A 25,832-nucleotide genomic window follows, 5' to 3' on the forward strand; every position below is an offset into this window, starting at 1 on the left:
TGCTCATTAATTTCTAAATAATGATATAAAAATAATCTTACCTTCCCTGTTTTCTGAATTAGGTGCTCCTAATATTATGCAAGTAAATGAATATCTGCTGACTAGTGCTGTCTAGTGTCTGAAAAATTGTGCTGATGTATGAATGTACGGTTAGGAAGTAGTTCATAAACGATACAATTTATCTATTCAATGGGTTCCCAAACTGAGGGTCGCGAACTCGTATTCTAAACCCTTGCATTGAAAAAAAAACCATAAATATTTAGAAGATCTGAAATTTGGCTTTACTAACATCACTGGAAATTGAATAAAGAAGAAACAATACCCACTTTGCAAAGTTTTTCTCAGTCATGAGTCTATGAAACCCCCAAAACTAAAACGTCATTTTGAGACGAGTCATTTGGAACACCAAAAAATATGTGTCTCTCGTCGGCATAAAGCTAGTTGCAAACGCCAGAGACTTAATCGAACAGGAAGTTTTCACCAGGAAACACTGCATTAGTGCAAGCATCATATGAAGTCGTATTAGAAATTGCCAAGTAAAAAAACCTCTCACACAATAGGAGAAAATCTCATCAAACCCTGCATGTTGAAGATGGTGAAATTCATTCTTGGAGATTCCAGTGCAGTAAAGATACAACAAATATCTGTCTAATAATAACGGGTTATAGCAGACTTACAAGATACATTCTTGGATTCGTGGAATGATTCCGCGTCACGTAAAGTATTTAATGGAAACCTGCTCACACAATTTTGGTATAGTATGCAGCATTCATATTCAAACGTGAAATGTATTGCCTTATGAGTTTTAGTTCCTTGTGTGTCTACATATCTTTGCGAGGATAGAGTTTCAACACTTCTCCAATTAAAAACAAAACAAACAAATAAATTAAATGTTGAGAATGACATGAGGTTGGCGTTCACAAAAACTCAACCGCAAATGTTGTAATATCACTCATCGTATTAAAACAATTATCAGGGATAATTCATATTGAAAGTCTACTCGAAAATCTTATTTTAGTGCTTATTAATTTCCTTACTAATTTCGACTTGTTATTTCTATGGGGGTCGCATGTCACTTACTTTTTCTAAAAGGGGGTCGCCACTCAAAAAAGTTTGGGAACCACTGATCTATTCGATACTTGCGATGCTAAGAAAGAGGGGTGGGATTGTGGTCGGATTGGAAAAATCTTGAAAGAGACACCAAAGCGCCTATGTACGTCACCATCACCCATTATAAAACTTACTCAGGGGAGATAATTCAAAGTATATGCCATAAAAGTTTACTATGACATTTCTTGTAAAAGCAAACACAAGTAAACGTATATAAAGCCGTAGTTTCTAGTATAATACTAGGCATGCTGCCCAGCTTCGCTTAGGCTTTCGAAAACATTGAGAATTTGAATGCTTAATTAATTCGCCCGAGAGTCGGTCTACGACCTAGGGAGTTATGAAGAGGTTCCTACGTGGACATTTTTTTCGATTTATAGCTGCTCATATAAGGCGCCGGTCAGTCGAGGTCAGTTTTTACCCCCTAATCGTAGACTTTTCGGCCTACCGGCCCCCGTGTTCTGTCGACCCAAGGCAAGATCCTGCCAAATTTGAAGCGCCTGCGGCGCCGGGAAGTGCCCTGTCGGGCACCCGACAACTTTGCTTTATATATTATAGAGATTAGCAAACAGTAGCGAGGGGGGGTGGGGGGGGGGGGGGGGGGGGGGGTGGGGGACATATGTCCCCGGGCGCCGACCTTAGGGGGCGCCAAAATGGGTTGGAAAAAAATCTACCGCCGCCCGCCCCCCCCCCCCCCCCCCGAAAGAGATGGATTTTATATAGGAAACATACACTTTTACTAGTGTCCGCCCTCCCCCCCCCCCCCGAAAAACGTTGACCGCCCCCCCCCCCCCCGAAAATATCAAGTGCCCCCCCCCCGCCCCCCCGGAGAAAAAAAGTGGAAGAAACACTGGTGAGTAGTTGTAAAACTTAACAATTACGGAGGGGGGGGGGGGGGGAAATGGGGTAGACCAATTGGTGGGGGGGGGGGAGGTTACGATGGGAAAGGGAGGTAAGTAAAGTTCTCTTTCGAACCTTACGTTATATGGGGCAGGTGAAGTAGAGTACACATGTTTCAGTGTCTTCGGCATTTTAAGTGATAGTAATGGTCAACTCATGTCCAGCCACCTTTACTTTCCATGTCGTGAGTCAGGTACTCTTATCAGAGCTGGGTGGACGTGCGACGGACTTTCGGATTGGCAGTCGAAGGCTCTACCATAAATACCATTCTACCACGCCACCATCCCATAAAGGCATGAAGTTAGTTTCTTAAATTTATTTATATAGGGGCCTTGACTTTGTGACCTAATCAAAATGATAGACCTAAGTTGAAGTACGAAAAATTTAAAGTAAATTATCTTTACAAAACGTCAACTTAGAAGCGTTATTTCTACCTGGCTTTCTTTAGGTCTTCGCCAGAATAGAATAATAAGGATACTAATTTAAAATGTTTACTGTGAGTAGGCTATATTATTACTAGATCTAGATTCTAGAATTTTGATAGATCTAGATCTACATAATACTACATACTCATACTACATAGTACATATCTAAATCTATGACTACTGTTAACTGTTACTTTACGTTGAAAGTTTGCTCTTGTATGCCAGAAGCAAATTCATTTAATTGCTATATTTCTTTTCCATGAGATCTTTAATGGATTATACTCATAAAGTGATAAAGTTCTATAATATTATAGATCTAAATCATAGTAATTTAACGATGACGTGGTGTTAAAATCTCCGTAGATTTTTGTTGATTTTGGAAAAACCCGAAAAAATAAAAATACTCCTACGTCAGATCACGTGACTGAGCTGAACTTTGGACTTTGGACTAGACCTTACTTTTTTAGTTGTTTACGCATTCAGATTGACATATTTTAGGTAGGCCTAAGTTGTCATCACCATTTCGTCATTCAACTAGATAACTGCTCAGTTAATCTATAAATATAACTTCCTATTCGTACGAACGGCACTCATTTCCGTGTTGCTATTAACAAGACATCGTCTGTTGTAGGCTAGAGTTTAATTTTAACAGACGAAGAAGACTTAAAGGTCACAAAAGTTTACTGTGCTGTAAGTATAGAAAAATAAAATAAAAATAGTTTAAAATAATAGGCCTAGCTCAGCTAGCTAGAATATTCTAGAAGTAGATCTAAATCTATAGAATATAGAATCTAGCCGCTAGCCCGTAGATTATGATTAGATTTGTATTGATTTTGTTGGCCTAATCCTAAAATATTCTTAGATATTATAATCAATAAGAGTGAATAATCTTATAATTATATAATGTTAGGCCTAGTCTAGATCTATGTAAATACTAATGTAGGTAAAATCTTAGTTTAGCGTCGTAAATTCGGCCAAAACTAGTAATGTGGGAGAGAGTGAACTAATGAATATGTCATTAAATATAAGTATATTTTCGTATATTTTGATAAAATATTATAGATAATTGAATAATAGATCACCATTTATGATTAAATCAATTTAAATATCCTGAAATTAATTTTTATCAACCCTGTTCGAGATAGTAAATCTGCTATTAAAAACAGCAGCCATCTTGAGAAAATGTTATTTAGAGTAGCTTCCCTTTCATTTCTATTCGTATGAAAATGTATTTAGCCTAAATATGATTGTCTTGTTGTATAGTATAGTCCGTATTACAAAGCATTTTTTTATTTAAATTCTGCCCTTTAAAAAACTGAATTTCCTAACAAACAACTTTATTAATTCTAGAAGCATTGTGAGATGCAACTTGTATCCATGTATTAAATCACGTTTTTTTTAACTAATGTTTATTTGATCTTACTATTACTATATAGTTTGAGTTTTTTCTTATTGTTTGAATGACTATTTTCATTTCAGGTTTTTCTTTTCATCAATTAGTGATTACATCGTAGCTTATGACATTTTTTACTTCTCTTTACCTTAATTTAACCCCAACCTCCGTCATATTTTTGTTGTCAATGTCACAACAAGCAGAGGCGTAGCGACCCTTCCCGGCGCCTGGGGACAAACTTTTCGATTTGCACCCCCCTCAAGATTTTGATTTGCACCCCCCCTCAAACTTTCGATTTTGCACCACCCCCCCCCCCCCCCTCAAGATTTCGATTTGCAACCCCCTCAAACTTTCAATTTGCACCCCCCTAAGCCTTTCAATTTATTTTTCCAACCCATTTTGGCGCCCCTTAAGGTCGGCGCCCGGGGACATATGTCCCTCCCCCCCGCCCCCCTCGCTACGCTACTGACAACAAGTCATAATGTAAAAAATTACGCTTCACTCTGCCTTATCTAAGATCTTTAACCATAATTTTGACAACATTAAATGTTTGTCATCATTTATATATATACAGAGAGACAAAATGTATTATCCATCAGCTTCCCTAGTAAAACATCTAAAACAATGAACCAGTTCACCCCTTAAGTGCGTGTTGCCATTATGGTCGATCGCAAGTCTCCACCTGTCAGACACATTTTGGTTATCCTTTGTTGTCAAATTGTCAATATCAAGTACCCAAGTGAGTGATATGGGGTTGTCCATAAATGATGTCACATATGATTTGCTACGGGAGTGAGTAAAGATTTGTGACGTCAACTCAAGCGGCTCCGCAATTTATGACGTGTCGGTCTCATGAAAGGAGGCGAACGGGGAAAATACCTAGGTCATTGACAGAGAACCTCTATAATGCTTTGTTCAATCAAAATAACGATAAATAAGCATTAGTATACGTATACCTTGCTCATCAAAAATGTTGCAAGCCTGATAGTTTAAGACATTTTGCAAAACGGCCTCAACACATTCTCCATGTCAAAAAGGCTTGCCACCAAATGCCTGCCGACGAAGAAGCCGCGTCTAATGCGGGGCGTTAGGAATACGGCCATTAGCATGGGCCGCGTTAGAGCAACAGTAGGCTATCGCGCTTTGTAAGATGATACTTAAATTCAATTTCGCTAAACTGCGCGAAAATTTAGTAATGTTCCGTCGTTTGAGGAAATTTATTTTCTTGGACTTAAATTGAAATATCATGTTGACTGTCTGGCTCTTAATTTCCAAATATCACTTTTAATGTATCAAGATTCAGAACTATAATTTACTTTAATATAAGTGTCATCGTTTATTGTGCTTTTTATAAAGCGCAGAGCAGCTTCAAAATCGGACGGCCATCCTGTTTTCACCAAGCTTCTTTTGGAGCTTAATATGGGTAGTCTAGTTCTATACGTTGAGAGCTTAATACATTTTTAAAGGGCCGAAAGTCTCAAGACAGCAGAAATAATCATGTACGTTTAAATGGACGAGTGATAGATGTGTTAGGGGCTGTTTAATGAACACCAACTTATGTAATCAAATTAAACGTCGCATAAGCGTCAAAACGGCAGTGCTTGTTTGTATTTTTCTATAAAATTAGCCTAACGGTCGGCGGTACCGGTACATGACGTCACGCGCGAGCGTTAACTCGGGTGACGATGTGCTAAGTGGGGGAATGAAAAGGTGGGGTTCAAGAAATGCGACTCAGCATGCTTTTTACATTTCTTGACCCTTCTTAATAGTTCTATCGTCCCCACTGAGAAAATGGATCACCAATGAATGACGCGTCATACTTCTACAGCTAGTCTTTCTCCCACAACCATCCCCTGTTTTCACTAAAAAAAAAAAACCTGACCTGTCTCCAAAATCATATCGCTGAGTTCTACTCAACCTCTCCCCACAACAAATCACAATTTCTATCTGAAACAATATGTTCATATGTTTGCTCTGTAATAATGCACGCTGTCATTACTATCTTAAGAGCGACGTCATTTATGAGCGATCTAATATTGATTTGCAAATAAAGTGTTCAAAAGTTCGACCTCCCAACAATTGTTGTGGTCTTGGATGCACACTATTAAGTCTGATAAGGTTTATTAGTCATTCATGTCAACTATATTTTTTTAAAAAAATTACTATACAGGGGGTCATCCATAAATGATGTCACGCTTTTTTTGACGATTTTTACCTCCCCCCTCCCCTCCGCCACACGTTGTCACAAAAAGCCAGACCCCCCCCCCCCTAAAATGACGTCACACCTTAGCCTACAACCCCCCCCCCCTCAAAATTGCAGTTGAATTGTTTTTAAACAGCTATATTTTTTCAAAATCTTGTCTGAACTCTGTCAAAACTGTTTTAATACATTATAATAACAATTGATTAATTGTTATTATAATGTATTAAAACAGTTTTTTAAAACGCAAAATAACGTCTAAAATTCGTTTTCTAACATTACTTTTTTAAAATGCAAAAGTGTGACGTCGCACCATCTGAACCCCCCCCCCCCCTCCCCACACAACGTCACAAAATTACGGACCCCCCTCCCCCCTACGAGTGTGACGTCATTTATGGACGACCCCCGGCATATATTAAAACAATACAAAACAGTCATATTAAACCACAAAATCAACACAAAAGACATGCGAATAGACAATTTATTGTTTTTAAAACATGGCCGCTGCTTGTATTTACTCATTGTTGTCTCGAACGGGGTAGTTTAAAGTTTATTCCAGGATATTTATGACTGGTTTGGTCTTGGATTGTGATTTGTTATTCAATTATCTGTTATATTATGTAAAATATGACATAAATATGGCCAAATGAATGAAATATTCATTAGTTACCTTCATCGCACATTACTAGCTACGTTGGAATTTACGACGCTAAACTAAGATTTTACCCTAATGTATAGTCTAGATCTAGATCTATGTGCTGGAAGGTTTTCTATTGCCGAGTTAATAGTCTGTTATAGTGAATAGTGTTATAGATCTAGTAAGTATAGATCTATCTAATCTATCTACTATCTACTACTAGACTAGTACTAGATCTAGATCTATCTGACTAGTATCTAAATCTATAAATTCTATAATCTATATAGATCTAGAAAATTCTAGATATCTAGCTAGACTACTATCTAGATCTAGACAAAGTCTAGGAGTCTAGAGTTATTAATTTACATGAAAAAGTCACAGAAGCAGTTTAAATAATATAGACCCCCCCCCCCTCCCAATTATTCAATATAGTAGAATCTTGAACTATTGATTTCCTTGTTGATTCTTATTTTGAAATGTCAGGATGTTTGTTTTTTCTTCAAATATATTTACAAAGCTAGTTTTTTCCTACTGTGTGAACTGATGAATGTAAAACATATGTTGGCGCTATAGTGCTCATGTGAGGAGTGGGGTGCTATGGATCACATGACCCCCAGAAGAACTCCTCTCCAATGATTTATTAAGTAGTAGATCTACCTCCTACTTACAGTGCATGACACCAAATTTAATCAGCAGAACCCAGGTGCTGAGATGGTTAGGGGGGAACTCAAGCGCTTGCTTCCCTCCCATGTTTCTGACCCCTTATCTATAATCATTGCACAGCTTAAGTCCCTTATGTATATGCTTACACCTTACACATGCTTACCTATCTTTATAAGTTTTACTTTTGTAATGTTTGAAGTTTTGGCAACATTTGAATGAGATAGCACTAAATTTTGTGTTGATAATGACCAGTTGTTTAAAACTTAAAAAAACAACATTTAAGTTAATCCTCTAATTGTCTAATTTACAGCAATTATTTCTCATGTGTCCGTTTTATTATTATATTATGCCTATATAACAACAAAATACTATTTTGATAAATTCAATCTTTAGGTGAAAAATTTCAAAATGCCGAGTGAGGATACATTTTTCACTAAGTTGGGAGAGATACCTGTAATAAATGATGGATGGGTGACTGCCTGGAATTGCTACTCCAAGATGAAAGATTACAATGGGCTTACAAAATATGCTCTTGATGTTGCTGAATCAGGTGTCAAAAAGGCTGCAGAACTTTCAACCCCTGTTGCAAATATCTACCAGTCACAAAGTAAGTTATAGTTATTTACCCTACAGTAATACATTATTAATTCAACAATGTGATGTAAGAACATAAATAAATTACTCAATTTATATTTTTCAGTTGACAGAGTAAACACATATGCTTGCAATAAGTTGGAAGATATTGAGAAAAAATATCCTCTCATCACACGACCAACTGGGGAAGTATGTCTTATTTTACTAATTTAATTTCTTATTTTAAACTGATCAATTTATGGGTTGGGTGATATTTAAGAAGTACTTGAAGTAGTGGTTTTTTTGTTTGTTTTTTGTTAGTACGTTTTGTGTTAATTTCCCAGGTTTCTTTGTGGGAATAGTAAGATTTGAAATCCTGTTTTGTTTTGGGCAATGAACTGAGTAAAATGAGTTTGATGTCTCTTGACTGAAATAAAAAATATTTAAAATTTATTTACAATTGTTATAAGTTTGAAAGTTGCAAATAGAAATAATTGCCAGGTTAAAGAAGCCTGTTTGGAATATGTTCAGCCTGTTGTTGGGAAAGTAAAGCCAGTTGTCACTTACGCTCAGGATGTTGTCACCAACAGTAAGAGAAAGGTAAATCAATTTTTTAATGCTTAGACGAATAGTTTATTCTTTAATTGAACTTAGTTTTACATAATCCATATGTGCAAAAATAAAAATCTATATTGTAAACTTTTTCCTCCTACTTAACGACTTTCCTATTCAGCAAAACATTTTCTAAGTTTGTTTATAAATCTACTACATTTAAATATAATTAATTGTACATTTCAAATTTGTGAAATTTAAATATAAAAAAAAGATGTGATACACTTGTCAGCAGTTCCACAATATGAATTGTTAACACTTTCATTAAAGGTAAACAACATGAAGACCTGCAGCAGGAATTTGATAAATGGGGCTCGGGATTTTAGCGTGAACACAGTGACTCAAGCAGTGAGTGTGACCCTCGACACTCAGCCTGGTCGTTTCGTTACACAAGCTGTTGATACAGCCTTGACCTGTGCTGATGGATTAGTAGAGAAATACATTCCAGAGAAGGAAAATGGTATATTTTGCTTTTTATGTATTTAATACTTTAAAATAATGCTTGAAAAATTTTTTTTAACGCATTACTGGTATCAACTTTGGTTAATATAAATGTTATTTTTTAAAAATGTTTTAAACAACTTAGGAGTAATAGGAGCACCATAAAAAAAAATCTATTGTCTTTCATCTCAATTACAGGTACAGAAGAATCTGATGGAAGCAGAGATAATGATGGGGCCCCTTATGAAATGAATAAGCCTGAGCAAATGGAGTTGATGGCACCAAGTGCTGAGAGAGTTGCTGTCCATTTTAAAGTAGTGAGCAACAAATTAAGAAAAAGAATGTTCCAACGTGCCATGCAAGATTTCCAAGGAGCAAAATTAAAAACACTTGATGCCATTGGAAAACTACATAATACCGTTGATTTGGTAAAATTTGCTGTCATTAATAGTTTGGAATTTTTCTGCATAGACTAGTTAGTCAAAAGGAATTTTTAAATTCTTTTTTTTTGTTTCACATCTTATATTAAAGACCTAGTTCAGTTCTGAATATCAAGATCTTTTAAAATTTTAACTTTGTACACCTGAAATCTAAATGATTTGTTGCTATTGTCAGATTGATTATGCAAAAAAGAATTTCGGAAATGCCAAGAATAAAGTGGAGGATATTTGGAGTAAAATCAATGAAACAACTGATCAATCAGGAGAAAAGTCTGTGGACCCTTTGCAGGCCAAAGTATGCTAATGTAGTTTTAACAATAAAATATTTTATCTGAAACTTACAAAGTATATGTTAGTGATTAGCTCAGTATATTATTGTTGCTTTTCGGTGTTATGCAAAAATTAACTTTACAATGATGGATTATTCTGTTTACAGATATCTCTAATAAAAATTATAATAATTATATGAATTTCCTAAAAATAATTTGCTGCAATTATTTTAATTTGTCAGATACCAGTGCTCTTATTTGTTTCTTGGATATAACTTTCACTTCACCAACTTTTCAGTATAATATCAAATTTGTATCATTAGAGTGATAAACTGTTTATCCATTTTATTAACTTGTACAATGATTATTTAAAATGTTAACATACATCACGTTATTTATTTTACAGAGTGCAGAAGATCATATTGTGATGCTAGGTCGTAGTCTTTTGTCTCGAGTCAAATCAGGCATCACTGCATTAGAGAAAGCATCATCAGAAGCTGGTCAGTTTGTCAAACATCCAATTACCAAGTCCAGGGAATACAAAGACTTCATTTATCACTTCAGTTGTGTGAGTAATTAGTGGTCAATTACAGATGTGTATTTTAAACAGGGGAGTTCCAGAAATAATTTGTTTTAGAAATTTTGACAGGAATTATTAAAACTTAAATGTACATGCAAGTCTTGACATAGTTAGTAACCTATAGTTTCATAACATTATTTTAAATACTGGTTCCTATGTATTTTTTTAATGATTTAATAATTTTTTATAATTTAATGTTTTTATTGCAAGCTAATTCAGTGAAAAACTTTTTTTAGGATGTTTCGAACATGAGTGTCAATAAAGCAAGAGAAAGCCTGATATATTTGCAGAAAAGATTACAGCAATTGATTGAAAATGTGGAATCATCTAATTGGCTGGTATAGTACCTTTGATATCTAGTTTTAAACATACTTCTAAAATAATTCATAAAAATTAAACTACTCTAAATTCTCATAGGCCATGAATATTGATATGGAGAAAATGGATTTGGAAGATGAAGACTTAAGCCCAGGGGAGACAAAGGAGGAGTTAAGTTCAGTTGAGGCAACAGATAACAGTGATACAGAGAATAATTCACCATAACTTGACCCAATCTTTTTTGTAATGCATTTTGTCCAACTATGTGGATAATTACATTATTATGTATGTGCTTGCTCTCTTAGATCTCTAAGCAATTCATATCATCAGACTTTACCAAGTTAGGCTAAAATCTTTTTTTTTTTAAATACAAAAATGTACATTTATTTGTATCAAAAACTATTTTGATTCCTAAATATTTTGAACAACTCACAATTTTTGTTATATTTAATTAACATTTTAATGTATAATTTAAAATGGTGTTCCTTTTTTTAAAAGACTATTTGATTTTTTTCAGTCTTTCTGCACATGAAAATTTTGATTAAAATAGTTCTTTGGATTGATTTCTAAAAAGATTATTGAAACTGTTTTACTTCACATGTATACTGTTTTTCCTTTAAAAGTTCATCTTTGTTAAATCAATTGTTCTTATTCCAGTTTCAATTTTGTTTGTGACATGCATTTTTTTTTAGTAAAGTTCACATAAATATCTGATTGAATTCTGATCATAATTAAAATGTTACTGCAATTTAAAAATAAAGACAAGATGAAAAGTCTTGAGCATTTTTATTAAATGTACAACCATGCATGAAATGAAGAGAGCTCATTTTAATTGTTGCAATTACAATGGTCAGGATGTGAAAATTTGCATACACATATTAAACATTTCCCTATCTATATTACAAATAAGTTGTGAGAACTGAAAGTCCATTTCTATTTGTACATAAGATGTACAGAAGTTTCTCTTCTTGAATGAAGATCTCATCACATTTTTTTTCAAGAAAGTGCTTTCTTTTCATGATTTGCTGAGTACATTTGTCATCCAAATAGCAATTTTAAAATTATAGTTGCTATATTAACACCAATCAAAGGAACTGTAAAGAAACAAAAATATGATAGTGAAAATGATTGTGGTAGTAATTTTTTAAAGCGACCTGATAAAAGGTAAGGTTAAAAGTGAGTTCTGTGTGGCGTTTGCATTAAGTTGGCTATTCTAAATTGTTTTGTTTATCAAATTTACAAACTAAAAGCTGTAAAAGAAAATGGCTAATTTCTATTTTTTAAAACTTACATCTCATCACTGTTCTGATGGATCTGATAAGATTAAGCACTTGAGATTTGACACCAGGACTTTCACCAAACCCTCTGTGCTGGTCCACACCCCAGCCAACTGTAATTTAGAACTTTTCATTAAGTAAGCTATTTTTTAAATGTTAAAAAATATCTTGGTAGCTTTTACTCTCTTGGTGTTGATACTTTTGTGAAACTAGTTCCAAATAGTCCTTTAAAAAAACTGATGTATTACCCTGTTCTAAAAATAGAAAAAGCTTAAAATGATAATACAGAGCAAATGATACTGATTAACTTGTATCATCATACTATTTAAGGTCATTAACAGCGAATGACATAAAGATAAGCTTTAAAAATTCAAGAACATGATCAAAGAATGTAAAGCAAATGTGGGTAAAAAATAACTGAAGGCTAGATCTTATATACAGAATGGACAAAAGACTGGCAAGTGTTCATTAACTAAATGCCAGATCTTATAGAACCAATGGACAAAAGACTAGCTACTGTTCAGAGAAAGAGAACATGAAAATGACTATGCACAAACATAAGTTGAAAGTGGCAGGAGTAAATAAGTCGATACTCAATTTTGGCAAATCCTTTACCTGAAATACTGATGTAAAAAGAACTGTAGTAATGTTTGCGGATAATAATTAACTTCAACTAAAAGATTCTTGGCAGCAGAGGTCTAGTAATATTTCAATTGATGTCTCAGCTACCACATAGCACATAAGGAGTTGGATGTTAGGTCTGAGCTAATAGTGGCCTGGAGTTTTAACATAAATAACACAATTTAATGCAGAGTGCTGACACCATGAATCATGATCTTTCTGTCTTATTTGCTAGGTGATTCCTAAAAAAATGGAAAACTGACTTCGTTCTATGCTTAATCTTTAATGAGAAGTCACCTGTTTTTCACATTACTATTCGCGGGTGATTTTACGTACCTAAAACGATAGATTCCCAATATTATTAATAATATTACATTATTAATAGGCCTAGGCCTATAGAATAGATTCTAATTTAGTAATTTGTAGTTAATATTTTGTATTACTAATTAGATCTAGAATCAGAGTTTCTTCCAGGCATCTCTTCGGGGGTGGGGGGCTTTGTCGTCGTCCCCCCCCCCCCCCCCCCGAAATTTTTTTACCGCCCCCCCCCCCCCCGAACGAAATGAAATTTATATGATTTAGGCCTAGATCTATATAGAAAATATATACTTTTAACAGTGTCCGCCCCCCCCCCCCCCCCCCCCGAAGAAAGTCTACCGCCCCCGCCCCCCCCCCCCCCCCCCCGAAAATTTCAAGTGCCCCTCCGGAGAAAAAAAGTCTGGAAGAAACACTGTCTAGAATAGGGTAAAACCTTAGTTTAGCGTCGGAAATTATCGGGTAATGTTTGTTGAGTTTCGGTAACTAGAGTTACCGTAAACCATGGTTTATTTGACCATTGAAATATAAATAAATTGAAAGTCGATTTTCGTAAATTAATGTTTTAATTTTTTAAAGTTTAATTGACAAAAGGAAACAAGAATAAATATAATAGTAGATTTAAATTAGTAGATCTAAAAATAAAAAAAAACATATATTAGGCCTAATATAAATATATTAAATATAAATAATGAAGTCAAATGTTACAATGTAATAATTTAATGTTTTTTGCTTGCAGCGGATTTGCGACCATTAATTAATTAGATCTAGATCTAGATCTAGCTCGATATGTAGCTGCTAGGCCAAGTAAAAAAATCTAGATTACGAAAATAGTAAAAATGATTACAAAAATAAATCTATCCAAATTTTAAACATTCTGTATAAAAATAAAAGATGACGCCAAATAAAGTATGGTTTACAGTACTTCCGGTGAATTCCGGAAGTGTGTGACAGACTTTGGCATTGTTTTACTGTTTTTTACTGCTATACGATTCCGGAATAATAACCGACGCTAAACTAAGGTTTTACCTAGAATAGAATCTAGATTTCCTAGATAGATTCTAGATCTAGATCGATTAAATTAAAAAGTTATAAAAACTTACTTTTTGCTAAAAACCGCTCTTCATGTAAAATGCATATGGCATTTAAGCAAAGTATTGCAGATTCAATCAAGGAATACAGTCCAAATGCCATTTTCAGATTTTGAGCTGAATTTTTGTGTACTCAATAAAAGAGTCAATATTTACTAGGGGCAGCTAACTAGATCTAGATCTAAATATACTAATATAGATCTAGATCAAGCTCTAATCTCAAGTCTATATAGATCTAGGTCTATGTTAACACTAGTCTAGATTCTAGATCTAGTCTAGCTATCAAACTAATTCAGTAATTCTAGTTCTACGTGGAAAAAGTTACAATCTACTTCAAACACTTAAAAAGCGAATCTGCGAAAATGTAACGGAAAAATAGCCTAAAAGTGGCCAGAAACTTTTTTTTATTTCATGAGTATTAAGCGGCACACTGACAGATCCACTGCCAGTCTGACCCCTTCATCAATACTCTTGAGAGTTAACTTAGCCAACACTCTTAAATAATACAACGTATTCATCTCTTGTTCGGCAGGCGTTATTTTTTTTTTTATTTTATCTAGTATAAGGAATAGTATGTTTTAAATTTAATTTTAAGGGCCATCTAATTTTGCTATTTCAGTCACAACGCCTGCTTCCACCCCTCACCATGTCTAATCTAACTATGACTTCCACAAATGAGTCGGTTGTGGGCTGCTCCAACTCAGTATGTGGGGAGAGAGGTGCACGCTGTGTGCAGTATGCTCAAAACAAAATGTCGTTATCATGTGAATTATCATGTATGCTTATCATTGTATATCATACATTTAAACTTCTGTGCTAGCTTTTAAGGAACAGATCTTCACTGTTGTAAATTTAACATTATCAAAATTTTAAAATTGGTGGAATTTATAGCTGTTAAGGGCTGGATTTGTTTGTGAATTGTTGTTCGTTCTTGTTAAAAGTATATATTTTCTATATAAATTCCAATTCGTTCGGGTAAGGGGGGGAGTAGACTTTCTTCGCGCCCACCCCCAAGAGATGCCTGGAAGAAACTCTGATTCAGGCATTTAAAAGAGGTAATAATTGTAGTGGAGGTAGGAAAAAAAATTACTTTAATGCCAATATATAAATCTAGTGGTCATACGATTCATTTGTCTGGAGCTAATTCGACGGGAGTTATTTTGTCGCGAGCCTATTTGTCGGGAGCCATTATGTCGGGAGCCCATTAGTCGGAAACATATTATGTCGCGAGTCGATATGACGTCACGGGAGCCCATTTGACGGGAGCCAATATGTCGGGACCTTTTGACGGGGCTATTTGACTGGGTTGTTTTGTCGGGGGATCGATTTGTCGGGGTCATATTGACGGGGACGTTTGGACGGGATCGTTTTGTCCCGGACCGTTTTGACGGTGCACCCAACATCAGTGTTTCTTCCAGACTTTTTTCTCCGGGGGAGGGGGGGCACTTGAAATTTTCGGGGGGGGGGGGGGTAGACTTTTTTCGGGGGGGGGGGGGGGCGGAAACTATTAAAAGTATATATTTTCTATATAAATTTCATTTCGTTCGGGGGGAGGGGGGCGGTAGACTTTCTTCGGGGGGGGGGGGGGGGCCGAAGAGATGCCTGGAAGAAACTGCCCAAGATGGGCGGCCAGTAGATCTAGATCTAGTATTGGGCGCTCTTACTCTTAAAACGAATTATTCGGAATTATCAAATAAATTCTATGGCATGGTCGGCATGGAAAACGCAGAATGAACGGAAATATTGATTGATGTTAAAAATTAATACAAATGTACAAATGTAAAAAAAAATAGATCTAGACTCTAGACCGTATTAAAAATGTGTTTACCTAGATCTCTAGGCCTAGTAAGCCTAGTTCTATATTATTATCTAGATTTGGAGTCTAGGCTAGATCTAGATTCTATATTTCAATCAATACATGCGCAGTAATGCTTTTCCTGTTTTCGTCTAATGGAGTTTGTTTTACCAACAAAACAAAACCTAAAAAGAATCACCAAGCGAAGAAGCTTACTTTGAAAATTAGAAATAGATCTATTAATGTTATTTGACAAAAGTTGTTCATGCTTCGTTTAAGGAAGAGTGGTAAAGTCCCTCTTTATTTAAATTAAGTCTAATTAGAACTCTTTCGGGCTTTCTTTTTTTGTTTTAGAAAAGTTTACAAATCTACACTTTTAACAGAATAAATCAGAAGACTTGAGAAGACAAACAGAAGAGAATCTCCCTCACTCAATCTAGATCTAGATCTAGATCTAGATTATCCCTAGTCAATCTCCCTCACTCAATGATTCAATCTAGATCTAGTCAATCTAGAAATCTAACTAGATCTAGTCAATCTAGAAATCTAACTAGATCTAATCTAGATCTAGATCTAGGATCTAACTACTAACTAGATCTAGCTCTAGATCTATAATCTATATTCTATAGGCCTACTAAACTTGTCTGTAGACTACACACTACACTGTCTGTGTACACCACACACTGCTGTAGAGTAGACTGAATAAGAATAAGACTCTAGTGAGTCTAGTGAACTAGTCTCTAGTTAATGTTAAGTTATTGTTAAGCCTGATACTACTGATAGTGAATAGTCAATGACTCAATAGTAGTTTTTCTCACTAAATCTAGAATTTACGCAATTATCAATTTAAACATGACCACTGAATAATAGACATCCATATTTAATCCATTAGGCACTAACTTTGGAGTTTTTAGTTCGTTTTGAACTAAATTAGTTAATTTAATATTTATTGTCAATCACTACCATGTCCAACACATCTCTCCATGACAACTGTTCTTAAGCTTGAAGCTAAAGAAAACCACAAATCAGGTTAGACTCCATGCACAAGAGTTCCTCACTAGTGATCACCAAATAGCGGTCACGTGGTTTTTAAAAAATAAAAATAAATTGGTTGTGATACGGACGCCGGTCTTATAAAAAAACAGCTCACAATATTTGATTTCTTTTTTCATAGACTGATAAAACTAATAATGCTTTACGTTCTCGCTCATTTCTGTACCTACACTGTTGATATTTTTTAAATTCTATTAATTTTAATGAAACCAACTTTTGAATTTAGCCTCCGTTCTCCAAACCAAATTTTAAAATGCTTTTCTGGCATATCTAACCCTGCCACTTATGGTTTGTTGTTATGACACGGAAATCCCGCCATTTTGCGCGTGGTAAACATTTTTAAATGTAATTAGTTGAAGGTCTCTGGAATTTGGCCGAAAAATCACCGGAAATCAGACGTCCGGTCCGGGCGCCATATTGTTGTTAGCAACCGACCACGCATCCAAGTTAGAGAGAAATACTACTCAATAGGGCCTAGATTCAGTAGATTGCCCTAGATCTAGACCTTTTAGAGCCTTAGATCTAGATCTATAAATAATAAATACATTTTAATAGGCATGGCATATAGATCTATGATTGAAATCTAATCTAGACTTCTAGATCCATGTTAGGGTAAGTAAAGGCGGTTGGACAAAGTGCTGACTACACCTTCCCTTCATACTCCGAGGTCAAGAAACATAATATGAACTTTACCTCATCTGCCCAATGGAATGCTAGGTCTAAAGAAGAAGCTTTAATGTTTGAACCACGAGAAGGCGTGGCCATGGATAATGGCATTAAATGATAATATTACTTCATCAAAATAATTACAATGTTTATCAAGAGTATTATGTTTTTATTCATGGGGACCAAATAAAACAAACTTAAGTAAAGTAAAAAGTAAAGTTTCCCTTTCAAACCTGACGGTCTATGGGGCAAGTGAAGTAGAGTTCACTTGTTTCTGTGACCTCGGCATATGAAGAGATAGTGTGGTCAGCACTATGCCCAGCCGCCTTTACTTTCCCTAACGTGAGTTAGGTACCCATCTGAGTTGGGTGGACTCAGGGACGGTCTACTGACTTGAACCCGGATTCGAACTCGAGACTTACGGGTTAGCAGTCCAGCTCTCTACCGCTAGACCACTCCGTCCCACAAAACAAACTTAACTAGATCTAATTATGAAACCAGAATGCACAGCTAGGTAGTAGTTAGTAATAGTGCTGCTTATAAAAAATGTATTCCCATTCGCATGTAGTAGAATCTAGTTAGCATTACTATTACAGTATTAAGAATTATCCGAAGGAAATTATTTGAGAGCTACAATTTTTTTTAAAAATGTATTCATATTCAGGCAATATTTTGTAATGTTGGAAAAATTTTACTTGAATTATGGATATGGATGGAACAAGAGAGAAAACTCGAAAATTGGAGGTTTTGATGAAAAATACAGAAGTGGATAAGAAAAAAGCCCTAGAAATATTAACAAGTAAGTCCTGTGGTAATTTTTATAAGTAATCTGTGAATAAATAAGATAAAACTTTTTTAAAAAATTAAAAATAATGATAATTTTAAAATGTTTTATTATTCATTGTTTTAAAAACATTAATTGATAAAATACATTTTTTTTTAGGAAACAGGTGGAACTTAAATGATAGTTATCATGAAATAGAGCGCATGTGTGCGACTACTGGTCAAAGAAACCATGGTTATTATAAGAATGAATTAAATCATCAGAAAAGTGTATCACCACACCATACAGCCATAGATATGGGCTATGGTACTGTTGTAAATTTAGAAAAAAAAATGGCTTCTCATACCTTGAATAGTCCTGCCTATTCATATAATCCAGCTCAGAACAGTGTATTATTAAACCAGAAACCAATAGCTAGTCATCATCATCATCAACAGACTACCTTGCCTGCTAGGTTTCCTACAACTGCACTGACTTCCAGGCAGGAAACTAATATACCTATCAAAATGGATGGAGGTAGACAACAATCATTACCACAGCCTTATTCTGACATGTCTGTGGGGAACTCTTTGAAAGCATCATATGCGACTAATCTTTCTAGTAAACAAGAAACCAATGCAAATGAAACCTATAATCCACCTCAAAGTACTATTCATGAATCTTTGCTTCCGTCCAGAGAATCTTCAATTCATCCTGCAGAGAGTGAATTACCATCTGATGGTAATTATGAAGATGATGATGTTTTTGATGAAAAACCAACAAAAAAACCACCTACAGTCAATACTTGTAAGCCTTATAGTTTTTATTTTATGAGAATTGAGATATAGTTTTATCTTTTACAACTGATATACATTATTATATTACACAAAAATTAAGAGCTTAATCACAGGTGTTGCATGCACAAGGGTTGATAAGATCAATGTCACATTAGACTGAATTTCCACACAAAAAAATCTTTTAGTTTGCTGCCAATTAAAACAAACAAAAAGCAGTTACAAAGCAATCACTGATACTTTATCATATTTATAAGTCTTTTTGATATATAATTACAGGTGATCTTCATAATTTCATGTTTTTTATTTAATAAATTTAGATCCAAGATTAAAAAGAGGATTCTCTAACATTTTGGAAAATGAAGGATTAGTTTCTGAAGCTCGTCATAGTGTACAAATAGATATAATGAAAGACAATGCAAACATGTATACTCAGACATTTATTTTGCCAAATTTGGCAAAATTTAGTGAAGATTTCAGAGCTTTTCTGGGAAAGGAATTGATTGAGACATCAACTCTTGTTTCCTTGGAACAAGCTGGTATGTTAAAAACTTAGTTGTGTTATTAAAAATATGTTTGTGGATCCTTCAAAAGGATGAAGCACAGTGAAACCACTAATTTTGTTTATCATTTGATTAGCAAAAAACGGCAAATTCCAAAACTGAAAAAAAATGAGGCAGTTATTTAACAGTGAATCACAGTCACTCCAATCAGCTCAAGACACTGAAAAGCATATTTTATACTAAAATTATTTATAATGAATAAACCAAGTTTACCATTAATAATACTAAAACAACATCATGTAAAGTACAAATGATTTATATGCTTTTAGTATTGTAATTGGGCTAACAGTTTCAGTTGTCTAATACACTATTAGCCTCATAGCTAGCATGTTTTAATCTCTTCCAAAGATATGCTACATTTTTATCTGACATCATATTGGGTTGTTGCCTTTTGTGACCTCCATTTACTTATTAAATAAATGTGGTGTATAACATTGTTCTACACCACTGAAATAGTATATTCAACAACCTACTGAATTTGTATTATTTATTCATGAACATTTCAAAGTTAGATTGATCATGCATTATTTTTTTTTTAATGTTTATTTTTTGTTTCCTAGGTCGCCTGAATTGGTGGGCTGAACTTCGACTTTGTCAGAGATTGCTACCAATGGCCACAAGTGGAGATGGCAATTGCCTTTTGCATGCAGCCTCCTTAGGTCTGTTAGTCACTTAAGTATTTTGTCATTGTAATTTTTAAATACTTTTGCTATAGTTGTGATCAATCATAGCCTATTGTTATTAGCAAAGAAAATTATAGAAATATATTTTTTTCTGTGCTGTCTGTGTCTAGTTTTGGTTATCATCTATTAGTAAGTTGATACTTTTGTTAATTTTTAAGATTTTAGAATTTATTATGAAACAAAATTATTTAGCTGTGTACTTCCTTTTACTAATTTACCTTTATTGATCAGTTTCTAATGCATAAGTATGGTAATGCATGGTAAGTATTCCTTAACTTAGTAAATTCAGTGTTTTTTTAAATATCCTCTAAACAGCAATGTGGGGCATACATGACAGACAATTAATACTCAGGAAAGAATTACATGAAACCTTAACAAAAGCAACATACAGAAAAGCACTGTATCGTCGTTGGCGTTATCAACAAAAACTTCTTAACAAGCAGGTAACTCCATAGAACATGTGGCATACAGCCCGCTCAATCCCATTGAGTATTCATCAGGCATCATGATGTTGTTATGTAGCCTGCTGTTATAGTGCAGTAAGCTTATTTGAGATGACTTTGATATAAAAATGTCATCTAATTCATTAAATTCACAGTCTGGACTTGTGTTCAGTGAAGCTGAATGGGAGGAAGAGTGGCAAAACATCTTGCGGTTAGCCACACCTCTACCTCGAGGAGTGCCTGATGTAGCAGGCTCAAACAACTCTTGTGATGGTATCAGTATGCAAGGGTAAATCTAAATTTTTACTCAACCTTTAAACTTATGTAACATAGCTTAAATAAGGTGATCAGTCACCCAATGTCAGGCAATATTGCAGGCAGCAGCCTTTTATCAAGTGTCCCTTTTACTGTATCTGTAGTATTAAAAAAAATGCAACCATTATGAATAATTAGGGTGACAAGCTGTTTTGGTTTGAATTTGTTGTGTAAAATTTCTGACATTTTAAATCTGTTTCTGACTTTAGGAGATATGAAGAGCCTGTTGTGTATGAAAGCCTAGAAGAATTCCATGTTTTTGTCTTGGCACATGTACTCAGAAGGCCCATCATTGTAGTAGCTGATGCCATATTAAAGGATTCCAGAGGAGATGCTCTTGCACCTATTCCATTTCCTGGAATTTATTTGCCTTATGAGGTGGACTCTTGTTATAAATCCCCACTTCTTCTCACATATGACGCTGCTCACTTCTCTGCATTATCTCCCATGGAGCAGGATGCTTCAGTCACACCACAGCTTCCAGGTATATTATATATATATATATATCATCATCTTTTCATGTTCAACACACTTGGGGCAGTTCATCTGTTTTGGAGACCCCGGCATATAAAGGAATAGTGTGGTCAGCATTATGCCCAAATGCCTTAATATTCCCTAACGTTAGGTACCTATCAGAGCTGGGTTTACTCAGGGACATTCTGCTGACTTTGAACTTGATACTTTAGTGTTAGTGGTCTTGCTCTTTACCGTCACATATTATATATATACACATATTATATATGTAGGGTCTACAGTTTTAACAATATTTTAAAAATTATAAGCAGTATTTTTATGCTGCTGTATTTATCAAAGAAGGCATAGGAAGTGTTTATAACTGACTACATTTATTAAAAATTTTTTCTTGAAATACTTTTTTTTTGGATAAAAAGAAAGCTACTGGCTTTCCATTTTTTTTCCCCAGCTGCCATTCCATTGGTAGATCCAGAACTACGACTTCTGCCACTACATTTCTATGTAGACCCAGGCCCAAGAGTAGACTGGACAAAAGAGACATTATTGGAGCCTAGCCTGGAAGACAAAATCAATCAGCTCCAAAAGTTTTTGGATGTTGAGAGAATCCCCTTAAAGTTGACAGACATTAATGGTGACAGTGACAGGGGATCTTGTGGTTCACAGGATTCTGATGAAAGTGCTTCAGTGTTTAAGGAGAAGAAGAAAGAGGAAAAAAAGAAAGATGCACGAATGTCCCAGCAAGTACATACTGTTGCTAAACAGTTTGGGAGCATTGGAAAAACAATGGGGAAGAAACTGAAGCAGCTAGGAAAGGTTGGCAGAGGGGACAAGGGCCGTCAGCAATCAAGTGTTGGTAATGAGATCACCCAAAGTACTAGAGTAATGTCCAGCTATGGACATCAACATAATGGCCAAGAAGTGATCTTAGTAGCCAAGCTGCGGCCTGTTCCAGGGAAACAGCATGATGAGATGGTTACCAATTATCTGCAGAATGCAGGTGAGAGGTTCCACTCTGACAGAGAGTTGAAGAGGAGAAATGATGTAGAGATTCGTAGCAAAGTTGCATTATATCCACCTGTAAATTCAACTTTGTGTAGCACCCCAGACTGTAATTTATTTGGTAATCCACAAACAAATTATCTGTGTTCTCAGTGCTATGCTGCACAACACCTTGAAGCAGATTTGATGCGTAAGAAAAATAACCAATTTGTTTACAACACTTTTCCTGGTAGAGGAAAACAGACATTTTCTACACCGATGAACCCTGATGAAATTTTTAGATGCGGAAAATCCAAATTTTATACATCTAGCAATGAAGAAATAGGTCAGCAAATGGCAAACCCAGATGTTTATCCCAACTTTGACAAACAAACAAGCTATTCTAACAATAATACAAATGTTCCCAGATTAAGATCTCCATCTCCTGACTATGATAATGTTTATGATGATTCTGGGACTAAACAACAAATGAGTACCCATGAGAGACAGCGTTGTAGAACAAGTGAATGTGAATTTTATGGGAGCCCTGAATCTGATGGCTTTTGCTCAAAATGTTTTAAGTATAAGAATAGTAAAGATGAAGGTTTTGAAATATATTCTCAAACATCCACAAAGTTATAGAACATCCCTTAAAAAAATTTGGAGAAGGTGTATCTTGTATTGAACTAGACTTATTTGTGCCTATTCTGGCTTCTTGGCCAGATTTTGTGTGCATTTTATGTAGCGTTTAACAGTATAATGTCAATTGGCATAAAGGTTCTTGGGAAAGTAACTTGGTCTGTCTTATTATAGAGTTCTTTGTTGTTCTTTAATGCCTAGCTTATTTATTTTAATGATATTCATGCCTTTGAGTACCATTAGCATTGTTATAAATCATTAAAAGAAAAATGAATAAACATTCAATATCAGTACATTTGTACATAAGGTTAAAAAGATAAGCCTTTATTATTACCTAAATATGTGAAAAGCTTGGTTTGAGAAAAAAAAGTTTTTTTTATTCAACAATTTCTTACGCACTTTTTTTTAAATTGTGTACTTTAGCTTATTAGACTTAGAGAAAAAATATATTATGGGGAAGGATTGGTGTTCAAATAAAGTTGTTTAATAACCATTCTGTTATTATGTTGGGCCTTCAAATCCAAAAATTCACTTGCTTTTCTTTTTTTTTTAAACAATTTTTGTGCGTTTTTCTTAAAGAGTTTTGTTTATTTACATTTTTGATCACCTATATTTAAAGGTATGGGTTTTTTTTTAAACTTTTGATAACATCAGCTTAATGTTACTTGTAGTGAAAACTGTTGTGAAAATTCACTTTCAATATTTTTCGGCCAGTGCATTACACCTCAGTTGTTTTAAAAAGCCAGTTACTTTATTAACAATAATTCTCTAGCTATGTTTAAATTATATTTAAAACTAGAAAAAAATTCTATGCATTGATTAAGAATTATTATTGAATTTATTGTAATGTAGTTACACATATTCATTATAGTTTATCCCCCATCAAACTTTCAAGTTTTGTACTTAAAATCTGTGCACTTACATATGTAAACATTTAATTTATATTTGTATATTATTTATGGTTAGTTTTAGTCATAACTATCTTAGCTTTTTTATCGTAGCAGGTTTATCAGCATCCATTCCTGAATTTTTAAATTTGTAAAAAAAAATTGCTTTTACTCAGTATTGGTTAGCTCGTGCCTTCTTGTTTTGCACAAATTTTTGCTCTGCAAACTGTGAAAGAAATTTTTTTTAACTGTTCTACTGATTGTGTGTTAAGTTTTAAAATATATTTTTTAATCAAACACATGACTTTGGTGTGTTTAAGCCATTTAAAATATACCCCAAGTTTTACATTTTGTAAAACATGACCTACCATTGTCGAATGTGTGAGACCTTTAAAATTCGTGTTGCAATAGGAAAAATTCAGATAGTTTTTTGGAATATGTTGTGAGGCTTATTTTAATGAGCTGGTTACCCTACTAACCAGTGGTCTTGGAGGCTATGTCATATAGGCTGAGATATCCACACAAGGTTCACCGTACTTTAGACACTCACTGATTGCTCTTAAAAACTTACATTAGTTGCATTTTAATTCATCTAATGATTCATTTAATCCTGATAGTTTTGCAATTGTACTATGATAATTTTCCCTTTTTCTCTATGACTAATTAAACTTTAATGCATGTAACTTTAATATGACAAGAGAATACTTTAAACCCTGTGCAGAACAACAAGCCTGATATTATAATGTAAAAATTCCTATCAACTTTATGTTTGTCAATTTTAACTGTGTGCAGTACAAGTGGTTGCTTTACATATTCATTTTTATTGTTAAGAATAAAAGCTGCCATTGAAGACAATTTATGCAGAATGATCTAGTTTAGCATAATGTTTTAGGCCATCTTTAACTTTTTAAAATTATAATTTTCCACAAATTAACTGCTTTAAGTTACATTCACGTTGTATACATTTTAACCTGAATATCCATGCTTAATTAAAGTTTTAGGTTGTCTAGGTTAAAAACTTTCTTTTAATAATTAAAACTGTATATATGTAAATTATTTATTATTGGGTGGAGATATATATATAAGTAGTTTTAACTTACTGTGATTTGCAGCTAATTTAGCCATATTTTTATTTTACAGGTATAGTTATATTTGTATATACCACCTTTAACTAAGTCTTTAAATATTGCTTTTTTTCAAAGAGTTTTATAATCCTGCAATTTGTTTTGCCTGTACATTTTTTAAGCTCCAAATCTAATGGTGACTAGGATTTCATATCTACAGAGAAAAAACTAGTACATTTAAGTTTCTCCTCATAAAGGACACATTTCAGTAAAGTGCAGCTTTGAATCATTCGTCTCTGTCTTCCATTGCTAAATTTTTTCTATTGCTTGTCATCAAAGTAAGTCTCATTCTTGTGTTTTTTTTTTTAAATAAAAAGGACTGCTTGGATAAAATTATAGTGCAATACAGAAAATATTTTAATTCATAGGTGTGCAATGAGTCAATCAAAAAATAAACTAATTAGCATTGTAAAAACCTCTTTAATACTTTTTTTATATACTTGATTGAACTCAAAAGGTATATAGCCTTTTCTTTTAGTTAAATAAAGCATTCTGCATATTTCAAATCTTTGGTATGAGTACTTGTTAATTGTTTGACAAACATTTTCTGTGACATTAGTAGACCTGAGCAATCCAGCTGTTTTCTATTTCAAAATAAACATACCATGCTTGAGTTAACCATGGAAATTGCATAAATGTGTACTTTGTAGGTGTTTGGTTTAATAATTTAATATTGCTATTTACTTCCCACAATTACACAAAACAAAAGCTGGGATTTCAACTAAAATAAAATTTAATTATATACATGTATGTTTGGGAAAACAAAAGTAAGGGCTGTATTAATTTAGTTTTT

At 34.2% G+C, this 25,832-nt stretch overlaps 3 protein-coding genes across 5 annotated transcripts; 2 read left to right on the forward strand and 1 right to left on the reverse strand.

The window, feature by feature from the left end:
* The first annotated feature begins 2,911 nt into the window (after positions 1-2,911).
* Positions 2,912-11,334, forward strand: LOC131938809 (uncharacterized). 3 transcript variants are annotated; one of them, XM_059297005.1, is made up of 10 exons: positions 2,912-2,930; positions 7,719-7,932; positions 8,026-8,108; positions 8,400-8,498; positions 8,781-8,970; positions 9,150-9,379; positions 9,567-9,686; positions 10,067-10,228; positions 10,477-10,578; positions 10,658-11,334. In XM_059297005.1, the coding sequence occupies exons 2-10, from the start codon at positions 7,734-7,736 to the stop codon at positions 10,781-10,783; spliced, it is 1,311 nt and encodes a 436-aa protein (XP_059152988.1). In that variant the 5' UTR covers positions 2,912-2,930; positions 7,719-7,733; the 3' UTR covers positions 10,784-11,334. The 3 variants fall into 3 exon arrangements, with proteins under 3 accessions (XP_059152988.1, XP_059152986.1, XP_059152987.1); XM_059297003.1 differs by lacking the exon at positions 2,912-2,930 and adding an exon at positions 2,937-3,122; XM_059297004.1 differs by lacking the exon at positions 2,912-2,930 and adding an exon at positions 2,937-3,117.
* Positions 11,326-14,242, reverse strand: LOC131938811 (immediate early response 3-interacting protein 1). The gene is made up of 3 exons (XM_059297006.1): positions 13,875-14,242; positions 11,850-11,948; positions 11,326-11,652 (listed from the first exon to the last, which is right to left on the reverse strand). Exons 1-3 carry the CDS (start codon positions 13,963-13,965, stop codon positions 11,597-11,599), a joined length of 246 nt encoding a protein of 81 aa, XP_059152989.1. The 5' UTR covers positions 13,966-14,242; the 3' UTR covers positions 11,326-11,596.
* A 1,564-nt stretch (positions 14,243-15,806) lies between these two features.
* On the forward strand, positions 15,807-25,344 carry LOC131938813 (OTU domain-containing protein 7B-like). Its single transcript, XM_059297008.1, has 9 exons — positions 15,807-15,944; positions 18,041-18,175; positions 18,320-18,946; positions 19,254-19,472; positions 20,057-20,155; positions 20,495-20,622; positions 20,778-20,911; positions 21,147-21,421; positions 21,860-25,344. The coding sequence occupies exons 2-9, from the start codon at positions 18,079-18,081 to the stop codon at positions 23,029-23,031; spliced, it is 2,751 nt and encodes a 916-aa protein (XP_059152991.1). The 5' UTR covers positions 15,807-15,944; positions 18,041-18,078; the 3' UTR covers positions 23,032-25,344.
* The last annotated feature ends 488 nt before the right edge of the window (positions 25,345-25,832 follow it).

The sequence above is a fragment of the Physella acuta genome, unplaced genomic scaffold, assembly GCF_028476545.2.
Source record: "Physella acuta isolate Inbredline_101_S28 unplaced genomic scaffold, ASM2847654v3 ptg000257l, whole genome shotgun sequence".
Classification (NCBI taxonomy): domain Eukaryota; kingdom Metazoa; phylum Mollusca; class Gastropoda; family Physidae; genus Physella; species Physella acuta.